This window comes from Poecilia latipinna, unplaced genomic scaffold, assembly GCF_001443285.1.
Source record: "Poecilia latipinna isolate Pla-1442-1.1 unplaced genomic scaffold, P_latipinna-1.0 Scaffold296, whole genome shotgun sequence".
Taxonomy (NCBI): Eukaryota; Metazoa; Chordata; class Actinopteri; order Cyprinodontiformes; family Poeciliidae; genus Poecilia; species Poecilia latipinna.
In genome coordinates, this window is record NW_015112912.1 from 338,711 (window position 1) to 357,217 (window position 18,507).

The 18,507-nt window shown below is 36.6% G+C and overlaps 1 protein-coding gene across 4 annotated transcripts in view; it reads left to right on the plus strand.

Moving 5' to 3' along the window:
• Positions 1–18,507, plus strand: part of slc23a2 (solute carrier family 23 member 2) — a 47,217-nt gene that overhangs the window by 5,564 nt on the left and 23,146 nt on the right. The window contains exons 1-2 of one of the 4 annotated variants that reach the window (XM_015034364.1): positions 999–1,288; positions 18,376–18,424. The exons of 1 other annotated variant lie outside the window; for it this stretch is intronic. In XM_015034364.1, coding sequence (XP_014889850.1) covers positions 18,376–18,424 — 49 coding nt within the window. In that variant the 5' untranslated portion in view covers positions 999–1,288. Of the gene's footprint in view, positions 1–998; positions 1,289–18,375; positions 18,425–18,507 lie in introns of those variants that run through there. 2 more of the 4 variants (XM_015034365.1, XM_015034367.1) reach the window with 2 other exon arrangements.

The window sequence follows — 18,507 nt, forward strand, 5'->3', positions numbered from 1 at the left end:
AAAAACACTGCTCTAGAACTCGCTAAAGGACAATAATATAAATATTTGTGGGATTACTTTATATTTGAGGCAGTATTGTATAATTTTTCCCCTCTGTGGATTAAAAGAAAAGAGAACAAGTAGGAGTCATACACACTATACTGGGAATACAGATCATTACAATCAGTTCATCCCGGAAAAGCCCCAAATTACTATATTTCTACTCGTGATGAGAATATGCAAATCTTTTTATGTCATTATAGATAGTTTCATCATCTTCTATTCTGACTTTGACTTGCCTAAAACAAAGAATCTGTATGTTTGCATTTAAGAAAAAAAACAAACATTTATTTTACATGGATCTATTTATAAATGAAAATTTAGTTTTCATGATACAGTATATCCAAAACAAACAAAACCTGAAGATCAATGCATTATTTGCAGCTATTGTTGCCATTTTGAACTCGTATGATATGCATGCCTCGATGAGTGTTTGCAGTCCTCATTCTATCATGAGTGTAAAATGAAACAGACAGGTAAACCTAAACAGATGCAAACCCCCCGCAACATTGTGTGAAAGTAAGCAGCTCAAGACATGTGGCGACATTATTGCCCAGAAACACATTGATGTCCTCTGGATGCAGCTTGAGCCCTGTTATCAAACGTGGTTATGACACTGATGACTCAACCTAAAGTGTTTCCTAATGGAAGCAGTTCAACCAACCACTAGGTGGCAGTGTGGCGGAATACATAACCTAAACCTACACCATGTGCGGACAAAAAGACCCACTGTGATTAGTGAAGGGTGCCATTGTTGGCTCTTGTAAAACTGCTGCGCAGCAGCAGGGAAAAATGAAACGGCTTATGCAAGAAAGGTTATTATTTCATAAACTGTTCCAGGATCAGTCTGACATCCTCACGGTGATGGATGCTGTGTAGCGTCCCTGCTCTCCTGATTGGGTGAGTGTTGACTCGGAGGCGGGGCTAAAGGCTGACCGTTAACGTCACTTGAGTTATGTGAGCATGCGTAGTGACGTTCTTCAACCCCGTGGCTTTATGAAAGCCGATACAGGGGCAGTATCCGAACGTCCAGGAGGTGTTTCCGAGGTATTATATATAGTCAAGGAGCAGGAGCTGGTTTTGGAGGAGTCAGACTTACCTCATCGGGCTTTTTGTGATTGAGCTTCTTCCAGACTGGTCGTCTCCCGCTTCTCCGCCAGCTACAACAACACAAGCCACGGGGACGAGCCAGCGGACGTAACGCTAGCCAAGAGGGGAAGTGGGCTCAGTCTTCTCTTTCATCGGGCAGGTGTGTACAAAAACGAGCCATTTTTAATCCTCTGTGACGGATTTACCATACCGGTGGATTTTAGTTGGCCTAATTTGACTAAAGTTCTCAGTTTTGGAAGCGGTTAGTTTTTTGTAACATCCGGTAACTCGGACCGGCTGCTGTTTAAAGATGTTAAGAGCTATCCTCCGGCTTATGAGGACTCCGAGTACTTGCGTGACAGTGGGTCTCCACTGTGACCCAACAAATCAAGGCCCACGTGTTTAGCTCATTCTTCAATCCATTCAATTAAAATTGGACTAATTACAAAGCGCCAAAGTAGTCTGGGGCCACTGTACATAAAATAAAACTGATCGTATGGAAATCTAGCTACGTTTAGTCTATTTAGGTAAACAGCTATGTTGACATTCAATCCAAAGAGTCAGTTTGAGTCCAGAAAAAGGTTCAGGGAATTAGCTGAAAGTCATAGTGCATTACCAATGCAATGAGTCTTCACATCACTGCAATTTCTCATTCAGAGCAAGCACAAGGTGGCAGCGGAGAGGAACAACTTTCTATTAACAGGAGATGATAATCAACTATTTGCCTCAACTGGCCGGGGACTGAGAGGTCAGGAAAAGACACCGTAAAAGCGAATGAAGGACTCTGATTGCTTTCCAAAACCCAGTAGTATGTACCATTACTACAGATTAAGATTCCTTATAGAATAAAAATGCTGAAGTGACCTCCTGCTTGTAGAAATTATTCATTTACATCATATAACTGCACTACTACCGCTGTGAGTAGATCATAGAAAAATACCTGTATTTTGTCATTTGTCAAAGTGAGTCTGAAAAAGTATTAAAAAAAAAAAAAAACATCCACCATGGTGGGAACGTGTCTCATGTTTAGTACAAAGTGTTCCATGTTATGACCAACACCCGAGAGAAGTGACACATCTTTAGAAAGGATAATGATGAATAGTTTTTATTCATTTATTTTTATTTCAGCTAACTTTGCTCTCAGTAATAGTTCCCAAACTTGTTGTAGAAAGATGTCATCTTGGGGGAATATCAGTCAGTTTTCAACTGCATTAAGTTCTCCACTTTGATTCAGAGTTTCGAAGCATCCTCAAAAAGTACAGAATTATAAAGCTTAGTCTTCAAAATTGTTTGGTTTTCCAATTTTTTTTTTCTTTTTGTTGTAAGGTATGAAAATCTTATAAAGTTAAATAAATAGTGATTTTTTTATACTCATTTATATAAAAAAAAGTTATGAGGAAGACTCGAAAATAAAGAATGTTATTTAAACAACACACTTATCCACAATTCAAAAAAGCCTTTTTTGTACTCTAGACAACTTGGGTTCAGATGGACCTGAAGTTTCTAATCAGGGTCTTGAATACCAAAGTAAATTTCACAGATTTTCTTTTTATTCCTCCAAGTTTTAAAATGTAGTTGGTTTGTTGTGGTCCAACTGAGAAGAGTTAAAGATTGTAATCATTGTTCAGTTGTTTGATTTGTGGAGCCTATGAATATAAAGGCTTGTTTTCCTTTCAAGTTACTCCAAAAATAAATGAATGAATACATTTTACATCTTAAAATAAGTTTGAAATGTTCATGCTAAAAATATAGAAGAACCCTATTAATTGTTGTTTACACTCTCTCAAATAGTTTTATTCTCTAAATTACAATTTGTTGTCCTCTCTCTTATTTTTTTCTCCTGTTCTGTTATTAACATAGCTGGCACTCTGTGTTCAAGTTTTGGTCTTACTGGCAAAAGTGTTTGATTTACCAGAAATTAACAACTTTTTTTTTAACCAAATGTTTTTAACTGTTTTATGAACATCTAACCCAACAGTCAGCTGATTTGATATTTGAGGATACGCTTAATTACCCATCATAAATCAGAAATTGATTTTAGTCATGTATTTTGACAAATTTATTTGCACATTTAATGTTGTAAGCCAATTATCTGTTTGGTTTAAGGCATCATCAACAGTGTTGCTGTCTGAATAAAGGGGTGTTTGCAGGTTAATTAAATGACATTTATTGTAACCCCTAAAGAGGCAAAACATTCAATAAATATGACAGTTATTGAAAAAAAACACAGATTGGAATAAATGTTTCAATTTTGGTCACAACTTCTTTGATTCAGCGTAAACTGAGTGACAAAAGCTGAAATTCAGGGATAACTTTAAGATGAAATTCAGGGATGTGTCCTACATGTTCTTTGTATAACTTAAAATGTTTTTTCAATGCTTCCTCAGATGAATTTGCTTGTTTTGACATATTCATAGTCATCTTGCAATGAGCTGGTGAAAAGATTAAGAGCTCCTCAGAGCAATGGAAAGCTATCATTTGTTTGATGGTTCTAAAGCAGGGGTGGCCAAGTCCAGTCCTCAAGAGCCACCATCCTGCAAGTTTCAGATGCATCCCTGCTTCAACACACCTGAATCAAATGACTGGCTCGTTACCAGGCCTCTGTACAGCTGATCCCGGTCTGTTGGAGTAAGGATACTTCTAAAACTTGCAGGATGGTGGCTCTCGAGGACTGGACTTGGCCACCCCTGTTCTAAAGCATCTCAAACTGAAACTGTTCATATCTACAGAATAAAACTCTAAGTTGATACAAGAAATTAGACGGGATCATTTCCAAATGATTTTTTGAACTGGAAACGCTCTATAACACCCCATCTTTTATGCTGTTGCACAACTATAACAGTCAAAAAAATAAAACATTTCTTGATGGACTGATAAGCCTTAGCTAATGAGGGCGACTGATGCAGCCACAGGCAGCATAACATTAATGCAGTATCACAGAAAGTGTCTGGCTGACAAACCAACACAAATTTAACCTACTCTTGTCAAAGTCTAGATGATAATCACTTGCATAGCTTTGTATCCAGTGTGTATCAGCATTTTCATTTTGAGCTGCTTTTAAGTTAATAAAATCAGCCGCCACTGGGGATTCGCATCAATAACCATTAGCCTTACAGCGGCCTGAGTATTTATTAAGTTGCCTACAAAGTTGCTGCATTATGCCATCTTCCAAGTAAACATAAGAGAACCAACACTGATGACTTCAGAAAATATCAGCTGTCCTTTGTGAAGAAAAGGAAGCTTTCATTTGTCTGGGCCGATGCCAGCATAATTAACTATCCCAACCAAATTTCTCTGAATAAACGACGATTCCTTTAGCAGTGGAGGCAGTTTAAATCTTTATCAGTAAATAGAATCCATTTTCTCTTTAGCTTTCCTCTGTTTTTCACAATAACTGATCCTGGAGGTGTATTTCACCTCGGAACTGTGGCTTATCTATATGTTTTATGGATTCTTCAAGGTTTTAAGATACCGACCACTTTATTTTGACTCTATTTATTTAAAACAGTCTTTCAAAGCTAAGTAAACGCATAAAATTATTTTTCTGATATAATTTTGATAAGGAAGATGTGGAAAACCAGCATGACTATTATATGACCTTAAAAGCTTACCAAACCATTAGGCTGTATTGTTTTTTTTATTCATGACGGCTTCCTGAAGACATTACCAATGTGGTGTGTGTGTGAAGTAACTGCGTGTGTTTATAATGTACATCAAGTGAACTTCCTGCTTTTGCCCTTTGTGTTCAGGGTCATTAAACCATGATAAGATATAGGAAGGCCATGGTAATGTTATTCTGTCACAGCTGTATTCAGTCCATGGTCAGTTAGAAATGATAATCTTATAAATGTTTGTTAGTTCCTGCTGCAATGGAGTGGATAAAAAAAAATGCTTTCTTTCAAATGCATTACCATGATTAGCACATGTTGGAACATTTTATAAATTCTTATGTATTTTTAACATTTTTCTGTGCTGGAGAGAGATGTTGTTGTTTGGCATTCTGTGCTTTATGTTACAGCTGTCCTGACATTCTGGCTTTGAGTTATTTTTAACAAGACCACAAATGTTTAACTCTGACTATTCACATGCATACGTGCGGCCAGTGCTGTCATTGCAGTGAAGATAAGTGTTGGGTCTGGACTTCTTCCAGGATAAATAAACTTAGGCCATTTAACAAAGTTATACTTGAACCAAAGCCAAAGGTCAGAAGATCGCTTTGTTAGCAAGTGTGCTCACTGTAGCGTGGGATTTGACGTTGATCTAAAAATAGTCTTTATTTTCTTGCAAGAAACTAACTTTTCAGCAACATTGATTTTAAAAAAAGTACTAGTTCCATTGCCAGATTATTTTACTTATAACAAGACATTTTCCTATGTTTTCCCATGTGGCATTATGTATCAAGGTTTCCCCAAGAAAACTTGCTAAGCCCGGTGGTTGGGGTGCTTGGCAGTCGCCGTGTTTTGTCTTGGCCCGCTGTGTTTTTGAGTTAAAATATGTTTAAAATTGAAAATATCACTTTGGAATTGGAAGATTAATATCTGAACACCAACTATAAAATCTTAAATAATTTAAAATATTTTAAATAAACAACAACAACTTAAATAAATAAGCAATGCTAAAGCTGCCTGGTGGGGGCACAAGTGAAGCCTGATGGCCCGCCAGGCTTATAATACCCTGGGGAAAACCCTGTGTATCTAATAATCCAACACTCTAATGGGGTATCTCCACAAAAGAAAGCAATATGATTCCAATTTACATAGCTCTTATTTTATTACTCAAATAAGAAATTCATACACGTGCATAGTTTTACCTGGATGTGAATGGAAAAAGCATTACGAACTTCCATTGTCCTATCATCTTTAGCATATGTTTACTTCAGATCTTTTCATTGAGTCTGAGTAAGCAGATGACAGGCTTACAGGCCAGGTTAAGGTGAACTGGGTCACAGAAATGGATTCTTGGTCCCGTTTTCTGTTGGCAGCATATGACTAAGATTACACTGTACCACTGGGTCAGGCCCTGCCTTCACACTGTACAATGAAGGTGTGTGTGTGTGTGTGTGTGTGTGTGTGCGCGCGCGCAATATTACAGCATGTTGCTCCTGATGAAGTAGCACACCTTAACTCTGAACTATGTTCTCATTTTTATGTTTGTCATTGATGATCTGTTTAAATTTTCCCAGTAATACTGTAGATTTAGGGTTTTTTGAGCTCCTGGTTCTGCTGAGTGATGGAAGTAATTATGTAAAATGGGGATTAAACATTGAAAAGGCAGCAAAATACACCATACGATTCTTGCATAATGAAAACAGTGTGGATTAACCTATTTAATATATTTAACTGTGCAGCTTTAACAGTAGTTTGCTTCAAGACAGCATTATTAAAGCCATGTTTTTTTTTCTTACCAGTCCTGCATTAATGATAAACCTCTATTTTTTTATTACCTAGTTCATCTTAAACTAGCTAATGAAAGCTAGAAATCAGAATTGGGCAATTCTCTCTTGATTTGGCAGGGCAAATCCCCAAAAAATCTAATTTATTTTTTTTTTCATACATACTTATGGCCCTTTGAAATCAGTTTTCTTTTCCATATCTCACTTTTTAAATTTATTCTGAGTTTCACTATTTTCATTTTAACTATATTTATTAAACCAAAAAGTGTGTAATTAGAGTGATTAAAATCAATAGCCAAGGAAGACTTTGTTCTGGTTTCATAAATACAACAATGGTTCAACAGACCACTGAATGATTTTACGAGGTCTTAAAATGCTTTTAAAGAATTCAAAACAAAGAATCTAATGTTTTTCACATTTTATTAAAGAAAATATGTCACGAAAACCTTCAGTCAAATCTTGCTCAAACTTCCAGAACCGCACAGCCTTCTGGGGAATGTAGGCAGAGGAACGATTTTAGCTGCTCAACCTCTCACTGCCAGCTACGATAGGTTCACGACATCAAATAACTCACTCACTCTTTGATTACTTTTGCCATCGCTGAGCTTTTTTCAAGCTTCTCCTTATCAAGTAGTGACAAGTACGGGAACTACAGTCATCAAACTAAATGGTCATTTTTTTTGCCAAAATTTATTTTTATTTTTGTTTCTGCCAAAATCCCTTTTGCCGTACAATAAAAGGCATTATTTTTGGAAGGTGATGATTTCCATGTGTGTTAATGTGACTGAAACAGCCTCAGGCATTTATTTGACAGATTCTCACATGTCCTAACCAACAAACCAATCTATCTGGAAATGCGGCTGAAAGAAAAAAACAGTTTTTATGTTTACAGTTGTGTTTGTTCCAACTTCCAATAAATCAAAGTAAAATTACAGGGATTGCTGATGACGCATATTGGACTTATTCTGGATTTACAAACAGTCCATCTGAGGGAGACCTTGAATTATTTTTCCCTGTCTTGAATTGTTTTGCTAACGAGGCCTTGATCTAGATTTGGTGAATGGAAGCGCCAAAATCCAGCAAACTTAATTTCAATGTTGAGGGTATTTGCTGACCTCATTTAGACGCGAGTCGGTGTTAAGTCCATTAGCCCTGGTTTAAACAGATATATTTAGTCTAGGTGTAGATCACATTTAAACCAAACGGTTTTGCCAACACAAGCTAGCTGTATTTCATATCCATTCAAACATTTCGCTATTTATAAAGAATACAGAATCAGCATATTATTAGAAAATGCTAGAAATCACAAATGATAGCTTAATGACAGTTTCAGTCGACTAATTTTATTCTGTTCAGAGGTAAATGTGTGCAGAAAAAAAACTAATATTTCTGTTGGGGAATACTAGAAATGGTGTTGAATGAAGACAAATTTAAAGATTTCACCCGGAAAACAATATGCATTTTAAATAAGATTAAATAGAAAAGCAAAGCACTAATTTATGAATTAATTTATTGAAAGAAATGACTAAAACTAAACCAAATAAAGCAATAAAATGGCAATAACTTGTAATTGAACATGGTTCCTTTTTTGAATGAACCGTGTCTACTTTTATCGGTGGAATAATAAAAAACCGCTGGTCATTTTAGACACCCCAGTTTTAATCTTGATGTAGGATAGTATACATATTTAGTCATATTTGCTACTAAATGTTCACTGGGATGGTTACGAACAGGACGGAGCAGAGTCAGAATAGTTTATTTTTTGGACTTGCTGAAATTGACTCATTGACGAAGATTCTTAATAAAAATCACATCCTTTTGTTCGCAGAAGTGCCGAACTCGACACCAGGCCCGGGTCGGACTATGAGCTCTGTGCAAAGTGTTGCATGATTGGTCAGAAGTTTGTTGCTGTGTTTTATGGACTTAGACAGCAACGTTGCCATTTCAGCTACGTCCAATATCCAGTTTGTATCCGTAGGAGACTTGAATACTTTTTGAGGAACGTGTTGACTGTTCGGCTTTGGATAAAGTATGTGGGAGCCTTCGCTTGAAGACAAAACCATGGCATATCTTTTATAAGTCGATGTTTAAATGTGGATTACAAAATGGGGAGATGTAGCAATCGGAGGTTGATGCACCCAAGTTCAGTTTTGTTTGCTCAGTTTTTGGTTCAGAAACATTTCCTCTAAACCTTCAGCACGTCTGACATTTTACAAAATGAGGTCATTTGATGTTGTAAAAGGAACTGGAGCAAAGCAGTGGCCTACTTTGTATCGAAGTTATCAAGATTTAATCAGCAGGCTGACAGATGATGAATGAACCGGTAGCAGCATTCCAAGAGGGTTACTAATTGACTTGTTCTGTCTGTGAACGAGAAGCGGATCACGTGAACCGTTTCTGATTCCATACCCTGAAGAAAAGGTTTTGCACCTAAGATACCTATTTTTCAAGCTAATGTCAAGTATGACTTTATCTTCCAAATAATTTCATTTTCCATCAGTAGGTGTCGGCAATTTGTTCAAATCAAATGGAAAAATACTTGAATTTACTAATGTAGTAAAACTTATGGAGCCTATAATAACGCAAAAGGTTACAAATAGGTTTCTGCTTCCAGAATCTTCTGGCCTTTAACATATGAACTGGAGTGATTAAAAAGTAAAGCTTGGAATAGTTTAATATTTTCTGTAAATCTTTTACTTTTTTGAAAGATGTTATTCATCAGGAAGGCAGTTTCAGCTTTAGGTTTTGATTCTGCTTTGCTAATTCTGGTATTATTGAGCTTTTTGAGCAACTTCACCCACTGATAGTTTTCACTTTTTGATAGTGTTGTTTTTATCTCATCTGTAACACCTTATTTGTTTTAATCAGCCCTGTCCCTTATTGCATCACCACACCTCATGCCACGAAGAAAACATCTCCTTTGGGGTTTTCCCGGGTTTCACTCTGAAATATCTGCAACGTGACACCACAGTTCAAATCGGCTGAGTTTCGGTCAGTGTATCCCAAGGTTTTCATCTTCTGACTCACACAACAGATTGAGAAGCTTTATTTTACTGATTTAGCTACAGTAGTTTTTTTTTAAAGAATAAATATACTTTAGCCATTTATTTAAAGCCAGTTTGATTTCAGTGAAGACCTCATACATGTTTATTCCTGACCGCAAACCTTTATTTTTATTAATAGGTAGATGGGTAGAGCAGGGCAATTCAAAATTATTTTTAATGTTTCTGTTTACATTGTTGTTAAACAACAAAAAAAATCAAATAATGCAAGATTTGTTTATCCAAATTCAGTTTATTTTACTCCATTTTAGTCCAGTAGAGTCCATCATACAGTTAAATTAGATTGATTCATTTTATTTTAGTAAATTTACAACATTACAAAACAAGAATGCAAAATAAAATACTATTTTACAAACCAGTAACTTACAAAAAAGAAATGGTTGAACCCGAGGCTTATTCTTGCCTACATACTCCAGTTTAATCCAAATTATAATACAAGACTGGGAAATTCAGTGGATTTTGTTAAGCCAATTGATAGTTTCCAGTTGTTGGCTTTGCAGCAATCCCTTTTGGAGCCAACATGTGGCAACTGTTGACATGGCCTCCATGCAGAGTATTGATGTTTTCAGTATTTCGGTGGCGTGTTCGTCACATGATGCTTCTTCTGTGTCGGTGCTGGTATAGTTGGATAAAGGCTGTGACACTCTGATTAAATGTCCTCTGGGAGTAATTGCTAATAATATTTTGCTGTATTATAGGTGCTTATAAATATGCATATTAAGATTAAATGTAGTTACTTTTACCTTTTATCAGTTTGCATTTTTGAATTAAAGTTAAAATTTTGTACTGAATTTGACTGCATAAATTATATATTACTTTTGCTAGTCTTATCAAAGAAAAAGTGTATAAAACGTTAGGCATTCAAATACTATGGTGGCCCAGAAAGGCCAACAAAATGCGACAGAAGATGTTGGACTAAAACTAAATGCGTGCTAAAGTGGAAGTTATGCTAGTAGTTGTGGCATAATTTCTAATTTAGTTTTAGCATCACTTCTGCTGTGGCTTTTGCATTTTGTTGACCCTTCTGGGCCACCATAAAATACTGTTTTATACGCTCATATCAATGTCAGTAGTCAAGGCCAATCAAAACTCTGATGAGAACAGACCCCATTCTGCTGCTGTCAGTGAATTAGTTATTGGTAAATATTTTAATAGAATTATTTTCATCTTGAAGTTTATCTACTATGAAATCTGATGTTCTGCATGGCTCCAGTGTGATCTGGGCTATTTTCTGCAAAGGTTATGATATTTAATAAATGTTCCCTCTTGGTTTTTTTTTTTTTTTTTTATGTCTTGAGGAAAAATAAATGGTATTTATTTAGTTTATTTGATAATGTAGCTTATGGCTCATTGATTGTGAATGACAAAAATGAGCCAGTGTAGACCTTTAGCACAAATCTAATCAATTATTTTTAGAGATCTCAGGCTGATTATTGCAGAGCGCTAACCCAGTTTTATAGCTTTGTGTGCCAGGACACAAGCTGTTTTTAGCTCTTGAAAGTGTTGCAACATAGTACAATTGAAGCATTTTATACTATGACCCACTTTTTGCAGTTTCATAACTTTATTTGCTATAAAAACTACAGTGCGTCTCCTATGATGCAGGGAAAGCAAATGTAGATTGAATGAAAGGCCTTTCTGCTGTTACTTTCCAAACAAATGAAACTGGTTGCCTGACTGAGCTGCAGTGAGTCTGATCTCACGTTGGCTTAAAGGATTTCACCAACTTAAAGCAACAACGAATACCTTGAATTTAGATCCCTGCTGGGCTTAATGGAAAAGACAGCGCTGGAGATGCTGGGGGGGTTTAGCAGCCTATGGAGGAGTACAGTCACGTTAAATGTTGTCTGAGAACAAAGGTGAGAAATTACTCCCATTCATCTGCTGCTGACGCCAACCTGTGTGAGCCAACATGCTGCTCTAAGAAGCAGATGGAGAAAAACTTTGAACATATCAACACGTTTACTGGTTTAATTAAAAATAAAGCTTCTCTAAGTGTTGAAAGTCATTTTTTATTTAAGTTGCTCCTCTTTAAAACCATTTCTACACTAATTCGTCATCCTACGATTTTTTTTATTTATTTATTTTTCCAATCACGTCTGATTTATCATCAGAAAAAGCTGTTTTTTGTTTTGTTTTGTTTTTGTAAGAAAGGACTGGTGCCAAGTTGATGACCAATCACCATTATACTGTGACTAGGCTCTAATTGGAATATATGCAATTAAGTTTAAATCTTTTTGATGAGATTACGTTGGATTAATTTTAAATTAGAACTGCACCAATTTGAATCCCAATCTCAAAGACCTGCTTTCATGCAATGTTTTGCAGACTTTGATTCCAAATGCCATGCATTAAAACTCTTCATGCTAATATTGCTTTTGGCCAATTGGATTGTCTTCATTGCCTTTTTTATGCCAACACCTAATGGAGATATTAGTAGCCAAAATATACTGCTCTAAAAGAGGGATAGCAACACTGATGATGGAGAAAATATGAGGAAAATTACAATTAATTGTCATTGTTAATTTGTAACATTTTCTTTGCTTTTCATCAAATTATATCATTTATTCCTTAAATCATTTATTCCTGGACATACCTGGTCTGCCTTGGAGTCCCATCAGACTTAATTTCTTTAATTTATTGGTTTTAAATTAATTATAGAATATACTTTGTTGTCTCCTAGGATAAATTTGTAAGGGTGTTTATTGCATAGTAGCTGCTGCCAAAACAATGTTTGCCTCTTTTAAAATGCACATTCTGTAACTGAAGTCCTTTTACAACATATTAAAGTTACAAAACTAGAGCAATTACGCAACACATGCACACGTGTTTGAGTTATAAAACCAGAACAGGACGGCCAACGTATGTTTAAGTGACTTTTATTTTTTCCATTAAGCGGTTAAATGACTCGGCATTTACACATGTGGCTGGGTGTTGTAACTTGTGTACCGGATTAAGAATGGCTCGGCTTTCCACAGACAGCTAGTGTGTCATTAAATAAAATGCTTCTTGTAAAGTCAGCACAGCATGTGCATGATGATGTCCATAAAAAAAAAAAACAGAAATGGTTATTTTAACTCAACATTTCGGATACATTTTCAACCTCAAAGCATCAGCTGATCAGTTTTACTTTTGAAAATATCAGCATTTCTAAGCATTATTGACAATAAATATGGAAGTAACATAAGTAACACTCTGAATATAACAGAAGCTCCCATAAATAAATACATCTTGATATTAGTGGGTTAACCAAACTTGTTATCTTGAGTTGCCACTCCCTAATGCCACCAGAGTTTGGGTTTATCTAGAGGTTTGCATTGAATTTAAAAACATTTGAATGTTAGGAAATTTATACGGGTGGTTTAGGTCAAAGCATTCAAATCAGCAGAAAGCAGGATTGTAGGTCTTATTTCCTTTTCTAGTCATTCAGGCCTTAGAAAGCTCTAGGCAATTTATTGCAGGTAATGTTGCTGAAATAAGAAGATACCAGACATTTCTTTGTAATCATTGGAAAGATAAGTCAATTAGGTGTTTCTAAATTTTAGCATTTTTTATAAACAAATAAAAAATATATATCTTTATGGCAAATTGTTGCACGCTTTTTATTTGTGATGCTGGAAAAAGTACCTTACGTTTCCAGCTGGTGCAGTTTGCTTTCACACGGCACTGTGCCAAACAAATCAAACCCTTTGGAAAATCCTTTTCTCCAGGTTGACAAACCAAAACCTTCTTCATAAAATATAAACCAAATTGGAGTCGCATCAGATTTTAGTGGTTGCAAGATATTTCTTTTGTGATTGATAAAAGATCATGACCCTGCTAACATTAGATGCACGCATTGTTCTGGTCTTATTTACCCAGAATGCCGTGGGTTATAGTCTGCTTCCTACTTTTGGAGCGGTCTCTGGTCCGCTTGCATTCAGATATACATTCGAACCGCACCAAAGTTCACTTCAACTGAACTGAGACCGAGGTTTGTAGCCAGACCAGAGTTCACTTTTTTTGGTCCACATCAGTTTGTGCGTTCACATCCCCCTAAACGAACCGGACTTTCTACACAAAGTAGAGTTAAATTGAAGACGACAAAACAGGGCTGATGTGAATGCACCTTACACCTAAAGCTTTCACAAAAATGTTCAGTTTCTTCATTAGCTTGGGTTTTCTAACTTGACCCCTTATGGAACTAGATGGGAATAGATTATAGTCGGGTTTTGTCGTCTTGTTATGCATGTAATCACATTCTGTATGACTTCTTCTCATTCCTTCGCTCCTGGAACATCTGCTGCTACCCTTTTATCTCCGGTTACCTCTGCTCCACTGGCAAAGAAGCCAGTCTCTGTAAACATGACCTTCCTCCTGCTTTACATTTCTCTCTCCCTGCTGTGGTGAAATAAAAACTCCTCACACGTCACCTGCCACCCTCGCTTCGAGTGACTCTTCATGTATAGCTTTTGACATAGATGCGTCTTTTTCAAGGAGTGCTATGTTCCTTTTCTTGGGGAAAAATGATTTCACAATGTCTGAGCTGACACTGAAAGTGTATTTGGTGGTTAAAGTGGAGGACACCAGAACAACATAACACGAATGCATAAAAATGTTGTGACTGCGAAACCTTTGACATACCTAAATGATGAGGTATGTCAGAGTGGAAATCTTCAAAATTCACCCAAATAAATGTTTCACAATGTGACTGTTTATCAGAAAAAGCTTTTAGTGTTAATACTAAACCAGGAAAAAGCTTTTACTTTTATAGGGTAACCTTGAAATGCTTATTGGGACATTAAAATGACTAAAATTACTTTCAGGGATGTTAATTTCTGTAATTTTACCTTCAGATATTTCCGCTTGGAAGCTTTTATTGCTGTATGTTTGTACATACTATCCTTAAAGCTTTTACTATATTGCAGCATTTTTTTCTTTAATCGGTACAGATCAAAACTTTATGGATAGTCGCCATTTCTTTACTGTTTTCTCTAAGTCAATTAAATAGGTGTCCCAATTTGATGACAATTCAAAAAGGAACCTTTTTAATTTATTTATTAGAAAAATGCTAAAGTAAACTAATAATTACTGCATTTCTGCTCAACAAAATGTAAGTGTTCATCTGCGGTCATTGGACTGACTCTTCCTTCTTTGGTATTTTAAACCTCTGCTCACACTTGACAGAAAATGAAATGTAGTACACTATGAACTCTGCCAGGCAGGCCAAACTATCTAAATAAATGACGAGACAGCAACAAGCAGACATGCTTTACTAGGAGAACAGGTATTCAAATTACGACTTCACTCTCCTAATATTCCAAATTAAATCTGGTAAAATTCTAAGATTTTTGCTTTATTCTCATAGTACTATGGCTTTTTATTCTCGTATTGTTACGATTTCTCGTAAGGTTTTTTTGTCTTACTACTTGTATTATTAGAACTTTATCATGAGTGAATTCTCGTAACAACTAGGGCTGTAGTGATACAGTAATCTTACGATATGATACGATACACGATATTCTGTCCACGATATGATATATATTGCGATATTCATCAAACGATACAATTCAATACACTTTTGCGATTTTCTGAAAGATTTTAGAGGGACAGAGTGATTTTGGTGATATTTTGTGACTGTTATAGAGTTGGATTGAATTACTGAACTGAAAACTGATTAAAACACCAACCAGGCTCTGGTTGGACATGGACACAGACTTAAAGTCGACAGCTGGACAAAAAGAATCAAAGAAGTGGTGAGAAAACATGTTTCTTTTAATTGAAACAGTACAAACTGTAGCTTATATGGATTTATAAAGTAAATAAAGTGCACCAAGCACCCTGCTCTGAATAGTTTGATACCTTTTTAACCTCGACACTAATCACTCTCCCAGTGAAGCAAGCAGTGAGTGAGCAAGATGACAGTTGGATGTTACGATACTTGCGGATGAATATCGATTTTTTTCTAGGAAAGAAAATATCGATATATATCGCGATATCTATTATCCTACAGCCCTAGTAACAACACTCCTCTATTCTCATACGACTTCTCATAATATGACTTTATTCTTGCAACGTTGTCTTTATTCTCTTAGTATTATGACTTTTTATTCTTGTAGTCAGTTATTTTTTTCTTAGCCTAATATTCTGTCATAATATTCCTACATAACTCTGCTCCTTCCTCCGCCTTATCAGGCTGTAGAGCCTTGAACATTCAACAGCCTTCCTCTTCTGGAGTGAGTTAAAATAAAATAAAAAGAAGTGATTTCTCATCTTATTTCTTCTCTCTCATAACTTATTTCCTCAGAATGCTCTCCTACACGAATCCTCCTCCTTTCCATCACACTTTACATAACAAGAGAAGTTAGATTTTTAAAACTAGATTTCTCTTGCGTTGCATAACCAGTTTCCCGTCTTTGTCTCGCTCCATTTCTCCGTTCTTTTTTTCTTTACTTGTGTTGGTTATGATGCTTTGTTGGGTCTGGACTCCCAGACACCAAGCGCAGATGAGTTGGGCTGCAGGGGTTTTAGTCTCTTGGGCGACTGAGGAGCCGGAGCATTTGAGGATTTCATGCTACAGTAGTGTGGCTCTTCTGGAGTTTGGCATGCCTCATCAGACCTTAAGTCACCCAGAGGCTGCTGGGATACTTCATGTCAGACTACACATCGCACAGCTTACGCACAGTGCTGGGTTGGCTTCAGGCTGGAAACCACTGAGATCAGTGGTTTGCTCGGTTTTCACAACGTGCTGCAAAACATTCACAAGCTTGAATGTGACTGGAAGATGTTTAACCTCCAAATTAAATATCTGTATTTTCCCCTGACTTGAAGTTGAATACCAGCAGTTAAGATGCATGCCAACGTAATGTTTTTTAGTAATTTAATTTAAGAAATTGTCAGTAATAATAATAATAATAATAAAGGCATTTAATTTCTCAAATTATGCAAGAATGAAATGCTGTTTTAAAACAGTTTTGCCAGCCTACTCATAAATATGCACATGCACTGCACATGTTCATTTTTTATATAAAACTAAGGAAGTTTTATACACCGACAACCGTCTGTGAGTTCATGTTGGTTGAAAAACTGCATCATCTTACAGTTGAAACAAGAAGTTTACATACACTGAATCCCAAATACATTCTCTTGTTTTAAGTTTAGCTAAAATTACCCAAATTATTTCTATTTGCTAAATGCCACAATAATGAGAAAATGAGACTTATTTGTCAGTATATTCTGAGTCAGAGGTTTATATACAGAAGATTGATGTGTCTTTTAAGTAATGAGCCCACATTGTCGCGTTGTGGCTTTGTGAAGTGCTGTCATGTTCATTTATGCTTTAAATTGAGGTACAAATTAAAGGCAGCAGACTAATTAACACAGTTAACAGTGTACCAGTTGCTTACAACCAAAATTGGTCTAGAACACGACCAACATTCTGACATGTTTGAGTTAATTGGAGGCACTTACGTAGGTATTGCACCACGTTTCAGGTGTGGCCTGAAGGAAGGGAAGAAAAAAATTACAGATACTTGAAGGTGCGGCATTAATCTGTTCAAATTATTATAAGCAAGCATAGACTTGATGGTAGTCTCCAACCATAATACTAGGAAGGAGACTAGGAATACTAGGAAGGAGACGGGTTTGTGTCCCAGAGAAGAACTGGTTTTGATCCGAAATGTGTAGATTGACACCAGAACAAAAGCCAAAGATTCTCCTGAAGCTGGAAAGACGGAGACATTGTCCAGGGTGAAACTTGTTGTTTACCAACATGGCCAAAAGGGCGCTGTGAAGAGGAAGTAATTGCATTAAAAAGCCAGAATTTAGCTTGGTAATGGACACAGGGAAATATCTTTATTTAAGAAGACATGTCCTGTGGTCTGATGAAACTAAAGTGGAACTGTTTGGCCATAAAGAAGTTAAAGCTCCAGTGTAAATGAAGTGGCTGAAGTGGTTACAGAGTGGCTTAAGTCAACAGAGTCAATGTTTGGCCGTCACAAAGTCCAGATATCAATGCCCCGGAGAAGTTGTGGGCAGATCTGACAAAGAGTGAGTGAGGTGACCTACAAACCTGACAGTTACACTGGTTCTGTCTGGAGGAATGGGCCAGAACTCCAGCAAACAGTTGAGAAACCTGTGGAAGAAAACCTGGAAGATTTGACCCAAGTCATACAGTCCAAAGGCAATGCCACCAAATACGTAAAGTAAATAAATCTGACATGTTCCGTCATTGTGGCACTAAGCAAATAGAAATAATTTTAATGATTCCAGTTGATCAAAAACAAGAGAAGTTTGGTCTGACTTAATGTCTTTTTATGAATTGGATTTCTGGTTGGAGGATATATTTTTAGCATTAACGAGGCCTAATTGGTATTAAATAACGGATCAGGTTTCATGTTTTCATCTGTATGAAAGCTAAAATGACTTTTGAAAAAAGATGACCTGTAGTTTGTTTTTTCACTTCAGCTGAAGAAATTACACCATCTCAGGTTTTTTGTAAATTTTGACCTCTGACCTCTGCTGTTACTCTTTTTAAAAGCTCTTCCTACATGCATAATCCTGCAACTTGTTTCAATGTGGAGGGATTATTCTGCCGTACAACCTTCTTATCAGCACATTAGTCACACTAATACGTGTTGTTTGTGATTAAATGCTTTCTGTCAAATTAACTTTTGTCTTACCTCCTCCTCTTCCTCTTTATCCTCGACCCCTGTGTGTTTCTCCTCTGTGCCTCCCCCCACCTCTTCTTCTCGTTGCTCTCCTCCCTCCTTTGACTTCCTCCTGCTTCTCCTTTCTCTTGCTCCTCCCACACAGATGCTCCCAGCCGCCCAGCTTGACAGGAGTGATGGGATGTGTCAACTAGGTATTACACCTGTCCCAACATCTTACACTGCAAGCAGTGACAGTGGCTGGGGAGGGTGTGGGGCTCCAGAACTTTAATTTACG